Here is a 23300-nt window from a genome sequence, read left to right as displayed (position 1 = left end):
GGTAGCAGTGATGTAAATTAGCCTCAGCCACTGATTGAATTATCACATTATTAATTTGTTATGAAAGCCGAAATTAAAATTCCCACCGTAAATGGTTTATGAAAAAGTCATAATAAATTAATTAACTTCCAACTTTATATCCCAAATGTTATGTGCATACGTACGTCAATGCTGGCATGCTTAAATAATTGTCAAAACATTAATCACACCAATTATTATCATTAATTGGGTGGAGAAAAATAATATCTCTTACCATTTATATGTTAAAAAAAAATCTACAATTCGCTCTTCTATATTAATATTTTTGTTTATTTAGTGACATTTGTTAATTTCAAGAGACGTTGAATCCATGAATAAGATTATTTATTTACTGCTATAGGTAAGTTTTTCGGGTATATACTACTTTTGGACAACCTTCTTCTTAACAACTAAAAGATCTCCATTCAAATTAAAATGGAATTACTCAAATTAAAATTTTAAGTAATGCATCATTGAATTGAATACACAATTTTGAAAGTTGTCACACATTTATTTTACGAACAAGAGAGGTGAAAGTACGGGAAAAAAAAATGGAATGAAAAGCATCCATTGTCTGATGGATAGGATAGAGGTCTTCTAAACCTTTAGACCTAGTTGAAGTAATGACTGTGAAGCGAACACAAGAACTAGTTGAAGTACTGGTTGTGAGGCTCAGCACTTCAATTGAGATATGAGAAATGGATCTCTTAGTCGAGACTAAAAGATAGATTTGATTTCGGTTTAGAATTATAGCTTCCATTCCGGTTTAGTTGGATCTTTTTTTAACCCATTTTTCCAACCAATACAAATGGCCCATGAAAATGAAACAATGGAAAATCATGTAACCCAAATGTAATTACATTCATTTCTGTCCGTACCAAAACAAGAGCTTCCATCACTGTGTCTTGGAAGGAGAGGTGTAAAAACAAAGGTTTAGCAAATGCAACCGCCAAATTCAAACGCGGATTCAATCTTATTATGTCACAGATTTTGGTAAAAATATGAATAAGGGAATACAAAGAATCTCACATCTGAACGTCAAGGTCGTACCCGGAAAAAGAGAATACATATGATTATTAAATAATGGCTAACTGAAAGGCGCACGACTGCAGCAAAATACATCTTAGTAATAAGAATAATAATATGCTACACAAAAGCAAAATAATAATGAAGTCGGCAATCTTTTTTTTTTTAAAGAAAAAAAGAAAATCTACCGAGTTTCATCCTCGAGAGCACGGAAACCATTTGTAAGATCTTCATGTAGCTTCTTAAATTTCTCAATAAGAGCTGCTTCTCCTTCAGCTGGATCCTCGAACTTCTGAGACCTGCAAAACCCCAAAGGTTTTTAATTTATCTACTATCACAATCAATCAAAATATTGCAATGGCAATGGCAATGCCACTTTTTTTTTACTTACACCAGGCGATAGAACAGATCTCCCAACCGATGCTTAATCAAAGTGTATGTTATCTTTTGGCCATCCATACCTGCTCCTCTCTCTACTGCCTACAACAAACAATATCCAACCAAAATTATGACCCCCACCCTACCACCTCACATTTCAACAATGATCATATGATTTGGTCAAAAACAGTAGTAGCTCTACCTGATTAGCCAAATTATAGAAATGGATGATATTGCGCATCATCCAGACCGACTTGTAGAAGGGGCAGAATTTATCGTACCTGTCATACCCACAATTTTTTTATTAAAAAAAATCTAGAAATAGTTGATCTATATAACATCCACTGCTGGAGTAAAGACCAGAATAAGGATGATGTAGCTAAGACTTACGGAGTAAATGCATTCTGAGCGAGATAGTCCTCCCTCAGAAGCTTTGCAGTCTCTAGGGTAATCTTATCTCCTTCAGCCAAGGCATCCTTCCCTACAAGCTGCCATAATCCCAAAATCAAAAATAGTGAAATTTGTCTTCTATAAAAATTCACCACCAAGTCTTATTTATATACTCCTCGGATGTGTATGCATGGGTGGATGTGTTACTTGTGAAAGAAAGAGAGAGCTGGACAGGGGGAGGAGGAGGGGGAGGGAAACTTGCACTCAGCAGACATACTTGGACTATTTCATTGAGGTCATCTTCCCTCTGGAGAACTTCTCGAGCCTTTGTCCTGATGCTGATAAAATCTGGATCAAACTTCTCGTAGAAAGATTCCAATGCCTAAAATAAAAAAAGTTAAATTAATTAAGATGCATTACTCAGTGAATTCGTATGGAAGATACAAATAAGGAAAACACAAGTCAGAGAGCTCCGCTAACATACAGTAGAGTATTTTGAGTACGAAATTAGCCAGTTTACGGATGGGAAGTGCTTCCTCTGGGCAAGCTTTTTATCTAGACCCCAGAAAACCTACAAACCATTTAAATAACCATAATAATCACAGTGCGAAATAATGATTGTAGAAACCACTATATAAAATCTAACCAGATTAGAATAGTCATGAAAAAGTTCACCTGGACGATACTGAGGGTAGCAGATGTCACGGGATCAGAGAAATCTCCTCCTGGTGGAGAAACTGCACCGACGATGGTAACACTACCAGTTCGTTCTGGCCCACCAAGGCATTTTACTTTACCAGCACGCTCATAGAAAGAGGCTAAACGTGCTGCTAGGTATGCAGGATATCCACTATCTGCAGGCATTTCAGCCTGAAAAAGGAACAAAGAAGACAAGTCCAACAACAATAAGACAAGAACAGAAATACAATAGTTACGTGCACTCATCTTAAGAGTTCAACTTCAAGCCAAGAAATCTAAGCAGTGGACACTGTCTTTAGAATGCTTATATGCAACACTGACAAATCATATTGAGTTGTGTCAGTGTGACGTACATACAACATCTTGAAACTAATCAGATGCTTAACTAGAATAAGATGCTCTTTAATTTTAGAGGCAAGTGAAAAAGACAAGTCTAGATGAACATTAAAAATTTTAAAATTTTAAAAAATAATAACAAGGAAATGAGAAAAATATAATTAAATATATAATTGAGTTTATTTAGTTTTGTATTCCTTTTAAACGCCTTTGATAATAGACAATGAATCTTATTGGATATACAGTTTGCTTCATTGGTTTCGAGATGTCATATTTCTTATCTTGTCTTTTACTTTGCAATTTCAATGTAACAATTTTATTTAACATGCAAATATTATAGCACAATAAATTATAGAAATGAGTGTACGTATGTTTACCTACCATGTCTATGCCTAGGTTGTTAAAGAATGACAATCGGGTTTATACAGTTATACCACACTTTCAACCCATGTTTCTTCGATTTAAGTATTATTGAGATTAATAAGGCTGGAAGTGAGAAAGTTTTAGTTACTACTTATGAGATGATGGTGCTTGGTGAGAAAAAGAAAGGTCAGAATAGTGCACCACCAAATCAATCTAACCAAATCACACAAGAAACACAATTTTCTAAACAAGTCCTAATATATGTAAAGATAATGATTAAAATTAGAAAACAAGCTCCAGCTATTTACCAGTCGTCCTGATATTTCACGCAGTGCTTCTGCCCATCGGGATGTTGAATCTGCCATCATGCTTACATTGTATCCCATATCTCTGAAGTATTCAGCCAAAGTAATTCCTGCACACATCAATGCATTGTTATGGTGGATATCAATACAACAAATATATCTCAACCACGCTCAACAAAACTTGAAAGAAATAAAATGTTAAGATAGAATATAGGTACAACGAAAATTTAATGTAAAAATCAACTGCAAGTATTTTAATTCTTTCCAAGATGTACTTATCAATGAGTTCAACAGAACACAACAGAATATTCAACTCGGCCCGGCCTAGAGATTGTAGCTCCATGTTCGAGGAGTTTATGCTATATTTCCTCACGTAAAAGGGCCACTTTTGTGGCTTGCCAGCATTTGTGTTATGTTTTGGGGTGAGAAAAACAATGGAGTTTTTATAGTAGTTAAAGAAGTCGGAGGAAAAAAGTTTGGTCTCTTGATAGTTTCCATGTCTCCCCTTGGATGTTGGCGTGTAAGGATTGGTGTAATTACCCTTAGGAATTATCATGTTTAATTGGAGCACTTCTCTATTTTAGTTTGGTTCCTTCCGGGAGTTGGTTTTGTTGATGCCCTTTGTATTCTTTCATTTTCTCAATCACAGTATGGTTTATCATAAAGAAAATAGAAGGAAATACAATATTGAGACAATTTGAAAAGGAAATAAATTTTTTACGGTCAAATTACATTCATGGTTCATCATAATAGCAATGCAAAGAACAAGAAGGATACAATAAGACAATAGCACCAAATAAATTAGAGTTCATTGTGGTTAACTTACACATGGTCAATGGGAAAAGAGGGATCTTGGACAATTATTACCTGTATAAATTGAAGCTTCACGAGCAGCCACAGGCATATTAGAAGTGTTAGCTACAAGGGTCGTACGCTTCATGACAGATTCTTCACGGCCATCAGGTAATGTCATTGTCAATTGAGGAAAATCCATAAGAACTTCAGCCATTTCATTTCCTCTCTCTCCACAACCAACATACACCACAGTATCAGAATTTGAGTACTGCATGAAAATTAAGCAGCAATAGTAAATTTTGGCACCACAAAAGATCACATCAAACCTTAGATATAGAAAATAGCTTACTTTAGAGAGAGCTTGACTAATGACTGTTTTTCCACAACCAAATGCTCCAGGAATGGCACATGTTCCACCAAGAACAGAAGGGAAAAGGGCATCAAGAACACGCTGCACGTGAAAGTCACATACACAGATGTAGTTAAAAAAAATAAATTACTAGAAATACACAGTTTCTATAAGGGGAAAAACCAAAGGTAAAACAACCATCTTATATACCTGCCCAGTTAAAAGAGGGGTATCGGCCGCAAGCTTAGATGCAACTGGTCTAGGGGTACGTACAGGCCATGTCTACACAGGGATAGACACACGCGAATACATAAGAACTTAATGAACCATGAAAATATGAAGGAACCATAAATAATAAATCATTTAGAAACCTGAAGCATGGTAAATTGCTTTTTAACTCCTTGAAACTCAAGCTCTAAAACAGTGTCCTGTAACGAAAGATGTTTTGGATAAGAAACAAGCATCTACTTGACATAAAAGAAAAAACAGCAGCCTAAGGTCAAGGGAAAAAAGATGCTCTACCAAGGAAACTAAAAAACATCCACCGTAATGGAAATTGATCAAAATACTACTTCAGTTACAAAATACTTTGTTAAGACAATACAAATGTTATCCCTTCAGCAAGATCATAAAAAGAGTTTTGATCGATTAATAAAATGGTAGTCGCCCCTGCCAATACCAAATATCAAATGGTTTGCTTACTTTCCAAACATATCTTCCTACATCTATATGTAAACCCTAGTTCAAATTCTTGATTCATCGATGGATATACTCACACAAACTTCCACTCATAATTACAAAATGTAAGTTTAATATGTTAAATTATAAATTAGATAAAAACCTAAATTTCTCTACATTACTTATATTTCTATGTATATATAGTTGTTTATATTTATCATGGAAGAGCGTCTGATCTATTTATTTCAAATAGAGCACCAAAAGAGCTCTCTGAACTACCCTCAATTAATCAAAAACCACCTACCAGAAAACATTTCTGGAAACCAATCCGTAATGTCTGAGAACTATACATAATAAACAAGATAATGATAAGCAAAGGCCAGGAGAATCTAACTAATACGTACAACATATAATAATATATTTTCAATTGCTAAGTATAGAAGCAAACCATCGCCAGCAACTTGCTAAGATATAATTGCATACAACAGGCAGAACATATGTTTAGGTATTGTAACCCCCACCATCCTCATAAAAGAAATAATAATAATAAAAATAACCTACCACCAATATCAAAAAAACATAGTACTAAATTTAAATTTTTAGTACAAGATAGATATTAAAAGGTATAAAAATAGATGAGAAAAAAATACGTAACAACAATGAAAAGGGGGGGGGGGGGAAGGAGATAAGAAAAGACTAGAACCTGTAGTGAATATTGACCAGGTGGTGCAACATAGGTAATTTTCCCCATAGAATCAGGAGGAAGAGCAATATGGTGCTCCATTAGACTATTCTCAAAGACAGTCTGAATCAGAAAGTATCAATGTTAGATCTTAGGAGCAAGCAAAAACATTGTTATTTCAAGGGCCTACGAAAAAAGCTAGATAGCAGCAACTTACAGCATACAAGTCTCCACCTGTCAATAAGTCGCCCTCACCTGAAATGTTTTTTGTGAGATACAAACTTGTAGCAATTAAAAAAACAGAACCAAAGACGTGTACGTAAGACAAATTGTATGGTCGTAAGACTCGTAACATACCTAGTTTTTTGGGTTGAAAATCCCAAAGTGTGTCTTTGTCAAGTGCAGGGACAGCAACACCACGAGGAATGTAGACATCTCCTGATCTCTTCGCAATTGTTTTCAATGGCCTCTACTTGCTCAAAATTTAAGTTAAAAGAAATCAATAATAAATGGATAGTAAAAAATCTAAAATACAAACATTCGTGAAGTAATGCAAACCTGAATGCCATCAAATATATTTCCCAGTATTCCAGGTCCTAACTCCACTGACAATGGCTGATAGTTGACACGCCGATAATTCATAAAGATTCAAGAACTGAAAGTATAAATATAATAACTGAAAGAAGGAATGCTTACTTTACGAGTACGTAAAACAGGGTCATTCACCATCAAACCAGCAGTTTCCTCATAAACTTTAAAATAAAATTGGAAAAATCCAGTCAATTTACCGAGGCTTAGAACATTGAACATGAATAATATAATGTAATAAGCATGGAATGATGAAATTTTAGGATGGTCTTCTGACATCTTCTTGACATATAAAAGGAGAACCAACGTAGTAGCGATAATGAACTCTACGCTAATGTAGCATACCCTGAATTGTGGCAGAATCTCCTTCTAATCTAATGATTTCACCAATCAGATTATCATGACCAACACGAACCAATTCATACATGGCTGCACCTCCCATGCCATCTGCCACAACGACTGGTCCAGATACCTGGGAACGACATGAGAGTTTCATAACCCAAAAAAAAAAAATTTTGATACAGAGATTAAAAAAATATTAAGAAAAAGACATACAAAGAGATTAATATTGATACATTTATGAGCATATAACTAACTAAAATCGTCATGATATATTTTATTTCTTTTCATAATGGGCAAACTTGATTCGCTTTTTACAATGGGAAAACATTAATAATAAAATATAGAAAGCAAAATATGATACCAACTAGTAGTAAAATCATTAGATTTAAATAAGATAAAAAAAAACAATTTAAAAAATAAATAAAAGCCCCGATCCATTAATGGAAGATCAAACACGAATCTGAAAAATCTAAATCTAGTACCATTCAATCGAAACGAAATAAATTGCGCATCGAGACGAGAAGACGAAAAGTGACAAACAAAACAAGGATTGACATCTGAAGTATGCGGAGAATGCATATAAAATCAAGTTATGCCGATTGATTCCCATGTAATATGATCGAGAAAACAATCGAAACAGTAAAAAATGAGAAAGAAAAAAAGAAAGTAAACAGATCGAGAAGTTGGGACGGACCTTCCGGACATATCCATACTCGCTTTCCTTCTCAGAGTCCTCAAAGGTGGTCAACCGATCTCCATAGACGGACGGCATTGTGAACAACAATTGATTGGAAAGAAAGCAGATCAAACTCCTAGCAGGAGAAAGGAAGGATCAAAATAATAACAAAAATCGATCAAAACCCTACCGGTCCCGATCGAGGTGGAGAGGAGATCGCGAGCGAAGAAGAAAGCAGAGCGAGGGGGAGAGGGAGAGTGTGTGTAGAAGGAAGGCAGAGTAGAAATTGTTTGTATTGAGTATCAATCATGAATCCATATCATGATATGCGAACTGGGAAGGGTCGAATGTGATTCGGCGGTGGAGGGTGTATGCTAAGATCGTGTGGAATACTTTGGGTCCCGCTGCCAGGTCAGCGACGTGGCGACCCGTTCTCCACTTGGATTGGGTTGGATTGGATAATGGTCAATGGATATGCATTTCGCACGGGTTATCGACCCGACCCGACTCGACTCGAATAATTACTTAATTACAATATTGCCATTGTCTTTATTTATTTAATCAAAATGTTCGGTTCGGTTTCAATAATCAGTAATTAACCAAATTTACTCTGTTGGATTAATATTTATATTTCTGATAATATTATAATTTATTGCTTTTAGAGAATAAATAAATATTTATCCCTAAATTTATTAAAATGATATCCATTTCCACTCCAAAAATAATATTGTTATGTGACTACATTTGTTTCGGCATCCTAATTCTGATACCAAATGTTGGATGCAGCTCACGATCGGAATATGTCAAAACAGATAATTGAAGCGGGAAGAACAATCTGAAGGGAGAGGAATTTTGAATAGGGGAACTTTAAGCACACTGACTTAGGTCTCCTCTGAGTTAGAAACTACTAACAATTTTGTTTATAATCAGGATGTGTGTATTTTCATGATATATCACGAACCTTAACGTATTTCAGATTCTGCGGATGATTTTATTTTTTCATTGAATCCGGATATTTAAATAACAATATATCCTAAAAATAAAAATAGAAAGAAGTGGCGACTTAATTAGAGTCAACCCACTCGACGTGTATATTCCACTCACTCCAATTCTTCTCATCAAGCTCCTTGAACTTTGCTCGATCTCCAGTCATGTGATTATTCGCTCCGTTGTTTAGATACCACATGTTGGTCTCCATTCGGTCTTCTTCTTTTACAATAAGATTTGCCATAACCTTTTCATTGTTAAACCTCAATAAGTTTAACATCTTCTTGATCAACATTAATGTGGTCTCTTGGTCATGTGTGAATGTGAGGTTTGCCTCTTACTCTCGCTTCTTCTTGCGGCATTCTACCGCATAGTACCCATATTTTTCACAAGAGTAACACTTGACCATCCTCTTTTCCTTCCAGGGGTTGACGTTGTCATGAGTTTGTGAGATATTGTAGCTATCATGTCCCTTTGTACTTGAAAAGGAAGAATCAGCCACATCTTTCCTTTTTGTCTGTGCAAGCGACTCCTCAGGTAAGGCACGAACGCGACTTGATTTTGGGGTTGACTTGTTGATGAAAAAATATGGGTAAATTTTTTGCGATATAAAACAAAGAGAATTTAAAACATAATATATATTATATTTATATTATATCAAGATAGAGTTGATACATAAATAGTTAAGACAGGAAATTAGGAAAAAACAGAAGATATTTAAATACAAAAAGGGTTGAGGACGACAGGTGAGGCTTGTTATGGCACCTGCTCCAGACCTCAACTAGCTCTTTATTTACCTAAAAAACATAGAAAGCATGAAGTGAGTACAAAGACTCAATAAGTAGCTTACTTGTAGGCTCTTAATCGTGTCCTTAATATGCTAGAGTACCACACTCTTTATTTTCTTGTTCGGGTTCTTATTGTAAGTACTTAAGTCATTTGGTTATGCTCTTGACTTGTGATTTATTAACATAATCTATGACCTTGGTCCTTGGATTCTAAGGTCCCAATCTTGGTTCTGGCCTAAGGGTATTACTATTATGGCTTTGGGTTCTTATCGTAAGAACTTGGATCTTGATCCATGTTCTAGTCTTGGATCGTTGTCTCGTTCTTGCTTATTTGTTCTGTTCTTGTTTTGTTCTCCAAGATACTCTCCCTAGGATTTACGATACGAGTCATGAACCTAACGACCTGTGTCCAAGGCTTCATATGTTCCAAGCGACACAGTTTGAACCCATGTCCAAGGCTTGTTGCGTTCCAAACGATGTAGTCTAATTATACATCCAGGGCTAGCCTTGTGATGGTCTGAATACCTATGCCCAAGGTTTCATACGTTTCAAGCAGCATAGTCTGAATATTTACGCTCAAGGCTTCATATGTTCCAAGCAGCGTAGTCTGAAAACCTGCATTCAGAGCTTGTTCTGTGATACAACCTGAATACCTATGCCCAAGGCTTCATACATTCCAAGCGGCATAATCTAAATACCTTCGCTCAAGGCTTCATATGTTCTAAGCAGCATATATTGAGTTATGAACATGCTGTACCGTGGGAGGTCTTAGGAGTTCCTTGAGTTTTCGAATTTAAGGACATTGATCCTTTATTCTTGAGTGATACCTAGCATTTTTCCTACCTTGGTAGTTGTAGAGCTTATGTAGTATTTTCCTTGGTTCTCAGTTTTAAACATATAATTTCAAAGGTTCGTAATTTTTGAAAGAATAAATCATCATGTCTTAAGCTTTGCATAACTTAGTAACATACATGAGTCATTTAGAATATCATGAAGTCATAATGAATTCTTTACATGACTGAGTCTTGAGTTTTAGGAAGAACTACCTGATGTATTCCCTTTAAGCGTTTCTTAGGCTCTAACTTGGTTTAGGTTTCAAACTTGCTGTAATCAACTTGAAATCTTGAACATACAGTTATGTCCTTTGGAAGAGGCCTTATAAAAATTAATAATTCATTTGGAGCCGTTTAGACCTTGAAATACCGTTCCTAGGGGCATTTTGGTCATTTTACTCACTAATTCTTGGTTTAACCTCTAAACATGTCCAATAGATTTCAAACTTTACCTTTGGAGATCATTTAGATCATAAATCAAAGATAAATTAGGGCATTATAATCATTTTACATCGTTACTTGGTTTAGCTACTTAATCTTATCCAATTACTATCAAATTTCATATATAATCTTAACCTGTCATATTATGTTCAGAATTAAAATTTCATGGACAGAAAAATTCATTTAGTGAGTCATTTTAACGTTACTTAAATATCGAGTAATTTGATCTGTTCAGGGCCTCAGTGTTTTTCTTCCATGTATCCTTAAATCATACTTTTTTAAGGTTCATATTAAAATCCAATTAATTTTTACTAGTATTTCTTAAGAAACATCCATTATGGTTACTTATTTCATTGTCAATGTTCGGGACCTTCGTTCTCGAGCTTCCAATATCTAAATTTATCCAATTTTTTATTTATTAGATTCATATTTAAGTTTAGTTTTAGGAACCATAAACAAAATTCATGAGAACAGTCACGAAGAGATCCAAATTGATTAAAAAAAAAAAAAGCAAAAGGGTCAACATATGATTATCTTTGACTTTTCTAGAATTCGTGTAAAAAATATTTACTCGATGAGGGTGCTACCGATATTAGTTTTAAATTTTAACAGCTGTGTTTCAATAATTTTCTCATTAATTGCAGCATTAGGCAGATTTAAAAGTATTATTGAAGTGAGTCCAAACCCAAATTTATACAACTGTTATTTAAACGAAATTAAGTGAAAACAATTAATAATGATATAAATTGATGTAATTATTAGTTTGGATGTTGAATTGATACATCCTCTAAAATTTAGCATCGTCACTATCTGCTTTATAGTGAATATGAACTCATCACATTCTTCTTTTTGGTATGTTATTATGAGCTGCTTTGGTGCTCAATCTTGAGTCTTAGGTGTGGGTAGGATCATGATAAAGAAAGTTCGATGGTTGTATAATTCCCAAATAGAAAGTCGTCTACTTGCAAAGTCGATAGGATTCTGCGCTTCGCAAAGTGTTTAATGATGCGTCTGTAATAGCGTACACATAGGTCCAAAAAAAAGAACGCGCTACCCTTGACCTTCTTTTAAGTAGATGAGAGACAGAAGAAAGGGCTTGTTTTTATTAACATTTAGTGAAGGTGCATAGCTTCTTTGAATGTCCTGCCGATTGACTGCTACATCTAGGGACTGTCATTAAAAGACAATCATATTTCTTGTATGCTTGACCGTTTAAGCTTTTGTCTCTTAGTCAATTCGTAGGACTTAGTATCTCAATATCCTGATAATTTGCTCCACAATTGACCCCTGTTCAATTGGATGGCAAAATGGTAAATACAAAACTCGTACATTAGGACTACAATGAGCTATCATAGCCAATATTACAAACGAAGGTAATTGTTCCTTTACTTATCGTACTTGGTTTCGCTATCATATATAAATATATATACGTATATATGAGACCATATATTGTTCTTTTCACTCGAAAAGTTTGTCTTCCTCCTTTCCCGTAAGCAACATTACAGAATGAAAGAAGGGAAGGAACAGTGTATTCATGGCCCTCAGCGAGCCAACAAGGAAATCCATTGAAAAGTCTCTTTTGAACGAACTATTATTTTTGCGATATTTGATCGGAGTGCACTATGTAAAATGTCTATTTTGCCCCTATTCATTAATGAAATGAATTAATTTGCATTAAACTTTTTCCTAACTTTCTTTACCTAGCATAAAGTTCTACCCTCCCATGGTTGTATTCTCTTTAGACTAAATAAATTAACCTCCAACACAACCCTCCGCCCAAACGGCATCGAAGTTGAGGGAGATACAACACTGGGAGTGAGTGGCTTGGTGAAGCACTGAATGGATTCTTCTTCATAAATAGAATTCAACAACCAAAATTCTTTTGCAATCCAAACCAGAATGTGGCAGCTCAAGATTGGGGCAGATACAGTGCCTTCCGATCCTTCCAATGCCGGCGGATGGCTTTCAACTCTCAACAACCACGTCGGCCGCCAAGTTTGGCATTTTCATCCCGAACTCGGCTCCCCGGAGGATCTTCAGCAAATACAACAGGCTCGTCAGCACTTCTCCGATCACAGATTCGAGAAGAAGCATAGTGCTGATCTCCTCATGCGAATGCAGGTTCCTTCTCCAACTAAACATTAAGCTTTGAAATTTGACCGCACAGTTCCTTGATCCATGCCGCTTTTCTGTTCATCTGGCTGATTTGGCCATAAAGAAGTCTTCTACTTATTTTAATACTGAAAGTGACACTCATGAATTTATGGTATTGAGATCCGCAAATTGTGCTCCCACCCCCAATTGTTGCTAATTGGATTCATAGCAGGGCTTTGAGGAATACGCAAAAGTTTCACTTCATTGAGCAAGGAAATTCTTTACTGCTTAGGAAGAGAGGGTTTTAGAAAATTGCAGTTTTTCTTTTCTTTTTACTATTACGTTTTGGATGAGGGATTATAGTTATAAGTTTCTGATTTTCCAATTGCAGTTTGCGAAGGAGAATTCGTCCTTTGTGAATCTACCGCAAGTCAAAGTTAAAGATAAAGAAGACGTGACAGAGGAAGCAGTAACGCGCACTCTAAGAAGGGCTATCAATTTTTATTCAACAATCCAGGCAGATGACGGTCATTGGCCTGGTGATTATGGCGGCCCAATGTTTCTAATTCCTGGTTTGGTAAGAGAACAGCTGCGAAGCTGCATTTTCGATATATCTGACTTTATAGATTATGTATTTTGTTCTGAGCTTCTAGGAACATGTATGGTACAGCGATAATGCCAATTTTCCCCATCCCTTAAATGATAAGAAACGATGCATTGTTAACCACGTACATTGTTATGTTGGTCTACCAATTGCAGGTCATTACTCTTTCCATTACTGGCGCCTTGAATGCGGTCTTATCTACAGAACACCAGCGTGAGATTTGCAGATATCTGTACAATCATCAGGCAAGGTTTTAATTTTTAATTTTTTTATTTCTTCTTCTTCGTCTTCTTCTTCCATGGTTGGCTTAGTATCCACTGAAGGACTAAGGTAAATGGTAAAGGAATTTTACTGGAAAACGGGCAATTATGCCTTATTGAATTGCTTATTTTTTAGGTTTATGGTGTAGAAACGGCTAGAACAGAACTAACATTAAGTTCCTTAGCATTTAGAAATGAATTAAATAACTTAAAAGGATGTTTTATGTCAATGCAGAATAAAGATGGGGGTTGGGGTTTACATATTGAGGGCCCAAGCACAATGTTCGGATCTGTGTTGAATTATGTTACTTTGAGATTGCTTGGTGAAGAAGCTGAAGATGGGCAGGGTGCTGTGGACAAAGCACGGAAATGGATCTTGGACCATGGTGGTGCAGCTGCGATTACTTCTTGGGGGAAAATGTGGCTTTCAGTATGGTGTCAAGTCTCTGATTCTTTGTTTTATGATCTAAGTCAATAGTTGATGTAATTAATGTTCACTGGTGACAGGTACTTGGAGTATATGAATGGGCTGGAAATAATCCACTTCCTCCAGAGCTATGGCTCTTGCCTTATCTTCTCCCTTGTCATCCAGGTCAATCATCATTCCCTTTTGTTAATGAAACACAATCAGCTTATTCAAACAGCAATATATGTTCTTATTCAAACGGTGATTCGAAGGACATTGTTCCACCCATTGTTGCTGCTTCGTATGTAATCTTGTGTGTGTGTTTTCTTTCAACTTCAAGCAGGAGCCTAACCTACCTAATGAAAGAGAACTTATTTTGCACACTACAGCTTCTAAAATGTGGAGGAAACCCCTTGTCAGACCTTATTTTTGCAACAGAGAGAGAAATAAATTGAACTCCATTGCAAAATCCAAAAGAATTGTAGAATTTAGTGGATAAAAAAGATAATTGAAATATGCCATTTCATTAGCGATATGAGCACATCTTCTCTTCACTAAATACCTCAATCTTCCTCTTGATTTGTTTAATTGTGTGATCAATTAGAGTTTTATTCCTGAATGCATTTTTCTTGTTAGTTAATAACATCTCATACATACACCTTTGAATTATCAGATTATACCACCAAGTATTCAGTGTTTTACCATTGCGAAATGAACTATTTGAAGTTCAATTCTTATCGTCTCTTTTTTATATCTTATTTTCAATGCTTTTATAGTAACTTTATCATCTGTTCATGGCTGCTAATTCTTGTTGGTGACTCCTAATTTTTTCATTTGATAGGAAGGATGTGGTGTCACTGTCGAATGGTATACTTGCCTATGTGTTATCTGTATGGCAAGAGATTTGTTGGTCCTATAACGCCTATAATTAGATCTTTAAGGAAGGAACTTTATCTTGTTCCTTATCATGAAGTTGATTGGAATAAGGCTCGAAATCAATGTGCAAAGGTGGGTAAGGAAAATGTTGAAGATCTCTCTGAAAGATGCCATTTTTTGATGGTCACAGTTTGCTTTGCCATTGTTGTCAGGAAGATCTATATTACCCACATCCGCTGGTTCAGGATATTCTGTGGGCTACGCTGCACCATGTCTATGAGCCTCTTTTTATGCATTGGCCTGCAAAAAGATTGAGGGAGAAGGCTTTGCAGAGTGTAATGCAGCATATCCACTATGAAGATGAAAATACTCGGTATATATGCATAGGGCCTGTCAACAAGGTATGCTTTAGGAACTATAAATTATGTTTTACATGAATAACAGACTACTTTTTTTGGATATCAAAAAGAAAAATCTGTATATAAACTAATTTTGTGGCCATCTACGAAGTTCTCATTAATGAAACAATTAGGTCAGCTCTTTTCTTCTGGTCTTGAACTTACCTGGATGGAACTCCGTGTTCTATAATTTTTCGCATGGAGGCCTTGATTGTCTACTTCTTTTGTGCAGGTGTTAAACATGCTTTGCTGTTGGGCGGAAGATCCACATTCAGAGGCATTCAAATTGCATATTCCTAGAATCTATGACTATCTGTGGATTGCTGAAGATGGCATGAAAATGCAGGTTCACAAATAACGTCAAATTGCCTCTCTGAATTTATGAATCCTATTTTTTTCCTACCAATTTTCTCCAATTATGATCTTCGAAGCAAGATGGCTATACTGAAAACGGTTTTTCTTCCTATCATTCATAGAATATGTGGTATATACATAATGATGTAAGGGGTATAAGAAAAAACCACGGTCTTTCATTTTCTCTGTGGAAGTATGGTTTCTCATTGAAGTGAGAAAGAAACATGGAAATGAAAGAAACGAAAACTCCAAAGAAAAGTAAAAAAAGGACTAAGATCCACTATTTTAAAAAATAACTTATCACCCAAGAGGAATCTCTTTTTAGATTAATTCCTAATAGTGCTGCTTGAGATCTCACGCTAGTCCCTCTCAAGTTGGTAGCTAATACCCAATCAATGCTATGTGTCACAACCATACTATGAAGAGAGTAGATTGTGACCCTCACATCGAAACAAGCCTCGACGACCTTCAAGTGGCGCCCATCCAACCATGCGAGGGCCAATATAGAAGAATGCCATGATGCGAATGAGGAGGACGGTGCATTATCCAACACACCATATAATGTGTGCATTGAAGAGGAAAAGGCATAAGCAAAATAGGGGCAAGGAGTAGACATGAGTGTTCCCATATAGGCTTGTTGAAGGGCCAGGTAGGGCCTCCGGCCTTAACCTCGAAAGTTGGGTTTCTGAAGGGAATTTGGACATGCGGTTCCGGAGTCAAGTCCGTTCATATGAAATATGAAACTTCGCCAAATTCGATGCCAGTCGGACACTGGACGAATACTCCACGACACCGTATGTCCGTTTGCCGAAACCATGTCTACACCCATCAATTTGGAAATGCCTCAAAATGTATCTTAGGAGGAGGCATTGTGTTAGCTCTCCACCACTCTTAGGCCTGAGCGAGCTATCCTGTGGCACATGCATGTGTTACAGTGAGGGCGAGTGTTTCAAAACGAGGGTCTCAGGCGACTTCCTTTGAAATGAGTTTTTCAAAGATAGTACTGGGCGGCACAGGTGCGCCAATATTGCGCCGCAGCCCATGTGTCGGAGATTGGATTATGCACCTGCTATCTGGTACGGAGTTCGTAAATAACATGGTATGGGCATGAGAGGGCCAATGTCTTGACAGAACCCGGATGGATGGATGTTCGGGATGTCTTGATGTTATGAGCGACAAGTGAGCCTGCTCTCGATGCTTGATGACATGACCCAGTGAGCTTGGATGACCGATGACACCCCGTGACTTGGGATGATGTCAAGATAGGAGGGCCATGTTAATTGGGAACCAAGATGATGTTGGATCGACGTTGCACACGAGAGACCTTGACTATGGTAAAAAACAAGGTTGAGCCGATTGACTTGGACTAGTGTAGAAGCAAGTCGATTGTGTCGTAGATGATTGAACATACACGTGCAGGTGGCATGTGTGGCTGAACAACCTTGGATTCTGCATGAGTGATGCTCAGTTGACGAAGACAAATCTCGCCTAAGGTCCGAAAAGCAATAAAGCCCGACGAAAAATGAATATGGGGCTTGGGTTTCCCTCAAGACTGGTCGTGAGCGTGTCAAGATCACGATACCACTTGGTTGAAAAGGTATGACTGAGACACTATGCACAAAGGTTGCCTTAGTGAGTCCTTTAGCAAGTGGGTATACCAATTAATATTTCGCAAGTGGGTCTACCAATCGAAAAGAAAGGAAACTAAACATTATTCATCCAATTGGAAGTAATCTCTCAGCGGATTGTTTGCACTACAGTAAGTATGAGCTGTTGTGATTTCTGAGCATGCCTTGTTAGATTTTAGAAGAAAAATGTTGAAAAGGAAGGAAACTAAACATTATTCATCCAATTGGAAATTATCTCTCAGCGGATTGTTCGCACTACAGTAAGCATGAGCTGGTTGTGATTTCTGAGCATGCTCTATTAGATTTTATCATCACCAAGCAACAGTTGGAAGTTCCGAAGATATATCATACATGTCTATGTTTGTTTACTGTAGGGTTATAATGGAAGTCAATTATGGGATACTGCATTTGCTGTTCAAGCCATCATTTCAACTGAGCTCGCTGAAGAATATGAGACAACTTTAAGAAAGGCGCACAAGTATATAAAAGACTCCCAGGTTCTTAGAAGGATTTCTTATTAATTTCGCATTCTCTTCTTTGCTTGCGTGTATTTGTTCAGTTTTCTTCTTTACAGGTCTTAGAAGATTGTCCTGGAGATTTACAAAGTTGGTACCGTCATATTTCAAAAGGTGCATGGCCATTTTCAACTGCGGATCACGGATGGCCCATCTCTGACTGCACTGCTGAAGGTTTGAAGGTATGGATTTGTTTTTATATATTAATTTTTTGTAGAGTTTACCACTGCTAGGGATAATACTTCTTCCTTGAAGATAATTTTTCTTTTCCATCAAAGCGTTGGAGACGATAGAAAATATGTTCTCTATCTTGCCTCCGACTCTAAACCTGTTTTTTAAATTTATTTTTCATATGATTTGATAGTTAAAGTTTAATTCATATGGTAATTAGCAATTATTTAGACCTTTAAATTAGTAAAAGGTATGAAATAATTCAATCAAAATGATCTTATAATTTTTTTTCCCAAAAAACTATGATTTTCTTTTTGTTATATGTAAAAATATTTTAGAGTATTAAACTAAATGGGGAAGAATACTAATTTTTCTTGAGGAGGTTTCTCATATTCAGTTTGACCATCTATAATGAAAAATGAAAGTCCACTAGAGTGGGAAATGAAAATTTCCGGCATTGCTTCACCTTACCATCCCGAATAATTATCAGACATCATTGGTCATTACTTTTCTTTAAATAATGATATTTGTCTATTTCTGCAGGCTGTTCTTTTATTGTCAAAACTTCCTTCAGAAATAGTAGGGAAGTCAATTGATGAACAACAGCTATACAACGCAGTAAATGTCATCCTGTCCTTACAGGTAACCGTGGTTAATGTGCCTTGATGTAAGATGGTTCTGAATTTGGTATGGTTTTGACTTTCAGCTGAAAAATTTCCTCCCTCAAGATCCACTTCTCCAAGCTTTTTGAAATCTTGAACCTAAATGTCTATTTCTTGGCATTGATCCTATGTTTAGTTTTGACTAGTGAAGTCTTGTTGTCTAATGGGTGAATTGATAAGATTTTCATTGAAAGATGTTTCTGTCGTTGATTGAGTACTCATTAATGCAAGCTGAATCACCACCAACCAAAGACTTTTTTCCAGTCAACCATTACTCAATATCAAAAAACTTATGCGCGGATGCCAATTGATGAATTTCTTTCTTTAGATACTTTTAGCTCACAAGATCTGTCACCCTTGTGTCTTATAGTGGTTCGTGTAAAACCTACTTCGAGGTAGGCATAGTAACTAAACAAACAAATCGAGTTAATTGACCTCTGTGGCTACTTCAACCTGCGTGACAAATGGATATCGGGTCTAGTTCTTCATTGTCTCCTGTGTGCCTACTTCAAGTAATCAGGGTTTATGACTGTATGCTTTTTTAATAATACACGTAAGTGTCTATTGGAATTGGATGCTGATGGGTTAGACTTGTATAACAAATATATGGGTTAGGTTTCGTTATAGATCTCTCTGGCATCACCAGGTATAATATATATCATTTTCTTCGTCTTTTTAATCTGAAGGTGTACTATTAATTACCCTTGAGTTCAAAATAATTTAGGCTTCTTACAATCCAAGCATACTCTATATATTTATTCTTCAAATGCAAGTTAATTAGCCATAGCCTTCCTTTAATCCAAGTTATTAGCTTGCAGAATACTGATGGTGGCTTTGCAACTTATGAGTTGACCAGGTCATATCGGTGGCTGGAGGTAAATAAATTAATCCTTATCCACGTTATTTTGTTTCCCTCTTCTTGTAGCTTGGATTACTTATTATTTGCGTTTAATTTTCAGCTAATGAACCCTGCTGAAACTTTTGGCGATATTGTCATTGACTACCCGTGAGATTTTGAAACACTCATGTTCATTGTTTAGCCTTTTGTTGTTGTATATTAGTCTTGAATTTGATGTTAGACCAATTGAATATATAGATATGTCGAGTGTTCCTCAGCAGCGATTCAAGCACTTGCAGCATTCAAGAAATTATATCCAGGTCATAGAAGGGATGAAATTGATAATTGTATTGCTGAAGCTGCGGACTTCATTGAAAGTATACAAGCAACTGATGGATCTTGGTTTGTTTCAATTTCCTGGTTATATTTTTAAAGTTAACTTGATACGTTTAGTTCCTTTATACATCCTTTCATTTGCTCTATGAAAGTAGGTTTTCCATCTTGAGAAAAAGTATTTAGTCTCTTTGAATGACTTTTCTACTAGAATGGTATTGTTGTGCTATACTATACCGTGACTTGTGAGCGGCATAGGCTGATATAATATTATATGCATGAATATTATCGGATTACTTGCATAATAGGTATGGATCTTGGGGAGTCTGCTTCACCTATGGTGGTTGGTTCGGGATAAGGGGGCTGGTCGCTGCTGGAAGGAGATACAATAACTGTTCTAGCCTTCGTAAAGCTTGTGATTTCCTGTTGTCCAAAGAGCTTGCTGCCGGTGGCTGGGGAGAAAGTTACCTTTCCTGCCAGAATAAGGTTGTATCAATTATTGAACTTTCTTCAAATTCTCTAGCTCAGGAGTGTAATTATACTGCTTTTTTTTTCACCTTTATTAGCATTTCTACTAAGTTATTACATTCAGTGGATAGGCATTTTCTTCTCGTCATTTTTACAAGGGGCTAGGTATTTACTTGAACAAAATTGTCTATTTTTTCAACGGAGTCAAACTTTGGCCTGCTTTTATGTCACGAGTCACATCCTAAGTTTCCCAATGAATTGGAATTTTGGGCTTACTTTTATGTTATGAATTATATAAACCCACTACGTTTGCTGGATCATGAGATCACGTGATCATGTGAAACCTGACTAATTTTTATCTTATTGTTCCCTCTTCCGTTTCATGAATCTTATTATCATTTGAACAGGTGTACACAAATATTAAAGATGACAGGCCACATATTGTCAATACTGGCTGGGCTATGTTATCCCTCATCGATGCTGGGCAGGTATTTGAGATTCATTGGTTTCATTCAAATATTGGTTTAGCATGATTCGTTTTGCATTTACTTCATATTGGGTATAATTTGGTTACTTTCTAAGATGTTTTTAAGCTTTTGATATGAAATCATTGTAATGATTACAATTTTTCTCGTGGTTAGTCTGAGAGAGATCCAACACCATTACACCGTGCAGCAAGGGTATTAATTAATTCTCAGATGGAAGACGGAGATTTTCCTCAAGAGGTAACTATGAAATTTACTCTGTCAGTTAAATTACTAAAAAATGCAGCCTGGTTTGCAGTTACCAATATCAAAGAATGTAAGCAACACATTTTCTAGAATTAGTGCAGTATTTGTGTTTTTAATTTATAGATTTCTTTGTTACAGGAGATCATGGGAGTCTTTAACAAGAACTGCATGATTAGCTATTCAGCATACCGTAACATTTTCCCTATATGGGCCCTTGGGGAATACCGTAGCCGGGTACTGAAACCCCTTAAATAGTATGTATTGCTACCATTGTGTCAGTCATAACAGCATTTACAGCTTGTTTCAGATTCTTATGGTTTCTTCAACTCTTCTAAATTCAATCAGATGAACCAATGTTTCTTTATTACCTGATCTAGTTGCCGGAGTGCAGATATTTTTTGGGTTCCAATAATGCAAATGATAATGAAATTTCTTAGTACATACTTTCATTTACCATATTATTTTATTCCATAAATTATGCCTCATCTGTTTATCTACTCGAGAAGATAGAGTCCTACATATGAGAAAAAGTGTACGAAATTTGAAAACAAACTTCTAAACTCGGGATGATTCAAATCACTCCACCAGAGGTTTGATCAATATCACGAATAACTCTAGCATACAAGTTCTAAACATAAGACTCCACCTATGATTAATTGAAAGGTTGCAACTTCCATGGTCATCAATACCATAATGACCACGGACTAATTATAACTTATAATTTAGAGACAATTATCTAAAACTTAAAAAAGACAAATAAAACCTACTTAAGCTCTAAATCATCTCGGAAAAAATTAAGATCATCATTTTTTATTGTCTAAGTCGAGGGAGAACGGGTTCAAGTGGCATGTGTGAACGTACTATGCATCCGATCCAACCCAACCTCCTCTACACGTGGGCTTGGGCTCAACATCTTAAAAGGCAAAAAACTTGGAGGGGACCGGAAGATTATGGATGTAACCATTTGGTCGTTTTTCACGTGGTTCGGCCGCAGATCTAGTCCACGTTTCCTCACCCAATCAACGTTAAATAAATTGTATAAAATTAAGTAAATATGATAATAAATAATTTTATTTTGTATTGTGGTGGTGAGAACCAAAATAAATAGACACACAAGTAAGTGCCTCTCAACTCTCAAGCCTTTCTTTTTCTCTTCTTCTTCTTCCTCTTCTTCTTATATTTATGGTCGGAAAATTTGGTTAGGTACGGTTCGCACAAATGGATTCAAATTCTAAAATCTATACTTTCAATGAAGTTGCGAAGCACAACCACGAGAAAGATTGCTGGCTTATCATCTCTGGTTATGTATGTTCCTTTTTTGTTTTATTTTTTTCAAAAAATAATTAATTTCATTCTTGTTTTCCATTTATTATTTTTTTGGGATATATTTCTAATCTCTACATGTTGATTTAGGTGTATGATGTAACTTCTTATTTACCGGACCACCCAGGTGGCAGTGAGCTTTTGGTATTGACTGTGGGTAAGATGCTGTTGCATTTGTTTACTATCTTTTTTAACCAAAATATATCTTTTTAATAAATATCGGACTGTAATGCATGGACCTTATAACATATTTGAATTTGCAGAAAAAGATGCAACGTTTGATTTTAAGAGTGTTGGACATAGTGAAACGGCTCGAGAGATGATGAAAAAATATCAGATAGGTAAAATCGACCCGTTGACTCTCCCGACCGAACAAAAATATGTGGAAACTACTCCATACAAACCAACTCCAAGTCTACTTTCCTTTTCGCCTCTACACGTTCTAATTCCTCTATTGCTCTTAGTCTTGGCTTTTGCTTTTCCCTATTTGAAAATTAAGGCCTAAAAATAAAATTAGATTTGTCTTTAATTTTCCCCCCACAAGTATGGTAGAATAAGAATTTGAAGCTTCCATTGACTGTTGATGTTCATTGCGTTTGTACCTTTTTATTTTCTATTATTATTATTATCATTTTGGTTTGATATGAATTTGTAACATTGTTGAGAAATTAAAAATAACACATTTAGGTTTGGAACATACTTTTCTTCAAGAACATTAAATGTTTTAGTTAGTTTATCAAAAATAATTTCAATTACAAACCTTTTTTTTTTTTTAAAAAATCATACTAAACTTGGTAATAGTAAGTTTGAAGTACTTGGGCCAAATGATTCGATTCGGCCGAAAGACTGATTTTCATTTGATCTACTAAAATTGTACGAATATAGGAATAACTCAAAAGATTTATACTATATGGATAACGTCGGGTGTTTTGTTGTGAAAATACTATTGAACATAACCAACCTCA

At 36.0% G+C, this 23300-nt stretch overlaps 3 protein-coding genes across 3 annotated transcripts; 2 read left to right on the top strand and 1 right to left on the bottom strand.

Annotated features, from left to right (window-relative positions):
• Nucleotides 1–954: 954 nt before the first annotated feature.
• On the bottom strand, nt 955–7934 carry LOC111494484 (V-type proton ATPase catalytic subunit A). The gene is made up of 19 exons (XM_023144425.1): nt 7644–7934; nt 6953–7079; nt 6716–6771; nt 6578–6634; nt 6377–6488; nt 6237–6274; nt 6041–6142; nt 5031–5087; nt 4870–4941; nt 4660–4761; nt 4383–4578; nt 3519–3625; nt 2488–2682; nt 2297–2383; nt 2090–2194; nt 1813–1910; nt 1625–1703; nt 1436–1524; nt 955–1343 (listed from the first exon to the last, which is right to left on the bottom strand). Exons 1-19 carry the CDS (start codon nt 7719–7721, stop codon nt 1229–1231), a joined length of 1872 nt encoding a protein of 623 aa, XP_023000193.1. The 5' UTR covers nt 7722–7934; the 3' UTR covers nt 955–1228.
• A 4462-nt stretch (nt 7935–12396) lies between these two features.
• Nucleotides 12397–21451, top strand: LOC111494351 (cycloartenol synthase). The gene is made up of 18 exons (XM_023144274.1): nt 12397–12795; nt 13160–13345; nt 13528–13617; nt 13868–14062; nt 14140–14224; nt 14880–15046; nt 15127–15315; nt 15545–15658; nt 17669–17791; nt 17869–17991; nt 18524–18622; nt 19461–19517; nt 19602–19648; nt 19739–19882; nt 20122–20299; nt 20689–20769; nt 20923–21006; nt 21151–21451. Exons 1-18 carry the CDS (start codon nt 12574–12576, stop codon nt 21265–21267), a joined length of 2301 nt encoding a protein of 766 aa, XP_023000042.1. The 5' UTR covers nt 12397–12573; the 3' UTR covers nt 21268–21451.
• A 674-nt stretch (nt 21452–22125) lies between these two features.
• Nucleotides 22126–22983, top strand: LOC111494495 (cytochrome b5-like). Its single transcript, XM_023144437.1, has 3 exons — nt 22126–22317; nt 22426–22492; nt 22599–22983. The coding sequence occupies exons 1-3, from the start codon at nt 22231–22233 to the stop codon at nt 22838–22840; spliced, it is 396 nt and encodes a 131-aa protein (XP_023000205.1). The 5' UTR covers nt 22126–22230; the 3' UTR covers nt 22841–22983.
• Nucleotides 22984–23300: the final 317 nt, after the last annotated feature.

The sequence above is a fragment of the Cucurbita maxima genome, unplaced genomic scaffold (genome assembly GCF_002738345.1).
Source record: "Cucurbita maxima cultivar Rimu unplaced genomic scaffold, Cmax_1.0 Cma_Scf00020, whole genome shotgun sequence".
Classification (NCBI taxonomy): Eukaryota; Viridiplantae; Streptophyta; class Magnoliopsida; order Cucurbitales; family Cucurbitaceae; genus Cucurbita; species Cucurbita maxima.
Note: the sequence above shows the minus strand (reverse complement) of the source record. Positions and strands in the feature narration are given on the sequence as shown.

What these genes read in the sequence shown, in the direction of transcription:
- LOC111494495 (XM_023144437.1), top strand. Translation starts at nt 22,231, where the DNA reads ATGGATTCAAATTCTAAAATCTATACTTTCAATGAAGTTGCGAAGCAC. An exon ending in GGCTTATCATCTCTGGTTAT is followed by an intron (nt 22,318 to 22,425) that starts GTATGTTCCTTT and finishes ATGTTGATTTAG; the next exon opens with GTGTATGATGTAACTTCTTA. An exon ending in GCTTTTGGTATTGACTGTGG is followed by an intron (nt 22,493 to 22,598) that starts GTAAGATGCTGT and finishes TTGAATTTGCAG; the next exon opens with AAAAAGATGCAACGTTTGAT.
- LOC111494351 (XM_023144274.1), top strand. Translation starts at nt 12,574, where the DNA reads ATGTGGCAGCTCAAGATTGGGGCAGATACAGTGCCTTCCGATCCTTCC. An exon ending in ATGTCATCCTGTCCTTACAG is followed by an intron (nt 18,623 to 19,460) that starts GTAACCGTGGTT and finishes ATTAGCTTGCAG; the next exon opens with AATACTGATGGTGGCTTTGC. An exon ending in CAAGCAACTGATGGATCTTG is followed by an intron (nt 19,883 to 20,121) that starts GTTTGTTTCAAT and finishes CTTGCATAATAG; the next exon opens with GTATGGATCTTGGGGAGTCT.
- LOC111494484 (XM_023144425.1), bottom strand. Translation starts at nt 7,721, where the DNA reads ATGCCGTCCGTCTATGGAGATCGGTTGACCACCTTTGAGGACTCTGAG. An exon ending in CAGGTGGAGACTTGTATGCT is followed by an intron (nt 6,143 to 6,236) that starts GTAAGTTGCTGC and finishes TTTCTGATTCAG; the next exon opens with ACTGTCTTTGAGAATAGTCT. An exon ending in CTGGTCAATATTCACTACAG is followed by an intron (nt 5,088 to 6,040) that starts GTTCTAGTCTTT and finishes CTTTCGTTACAG; the next exon opens with GACACTGTTTTAGAGCTTGA.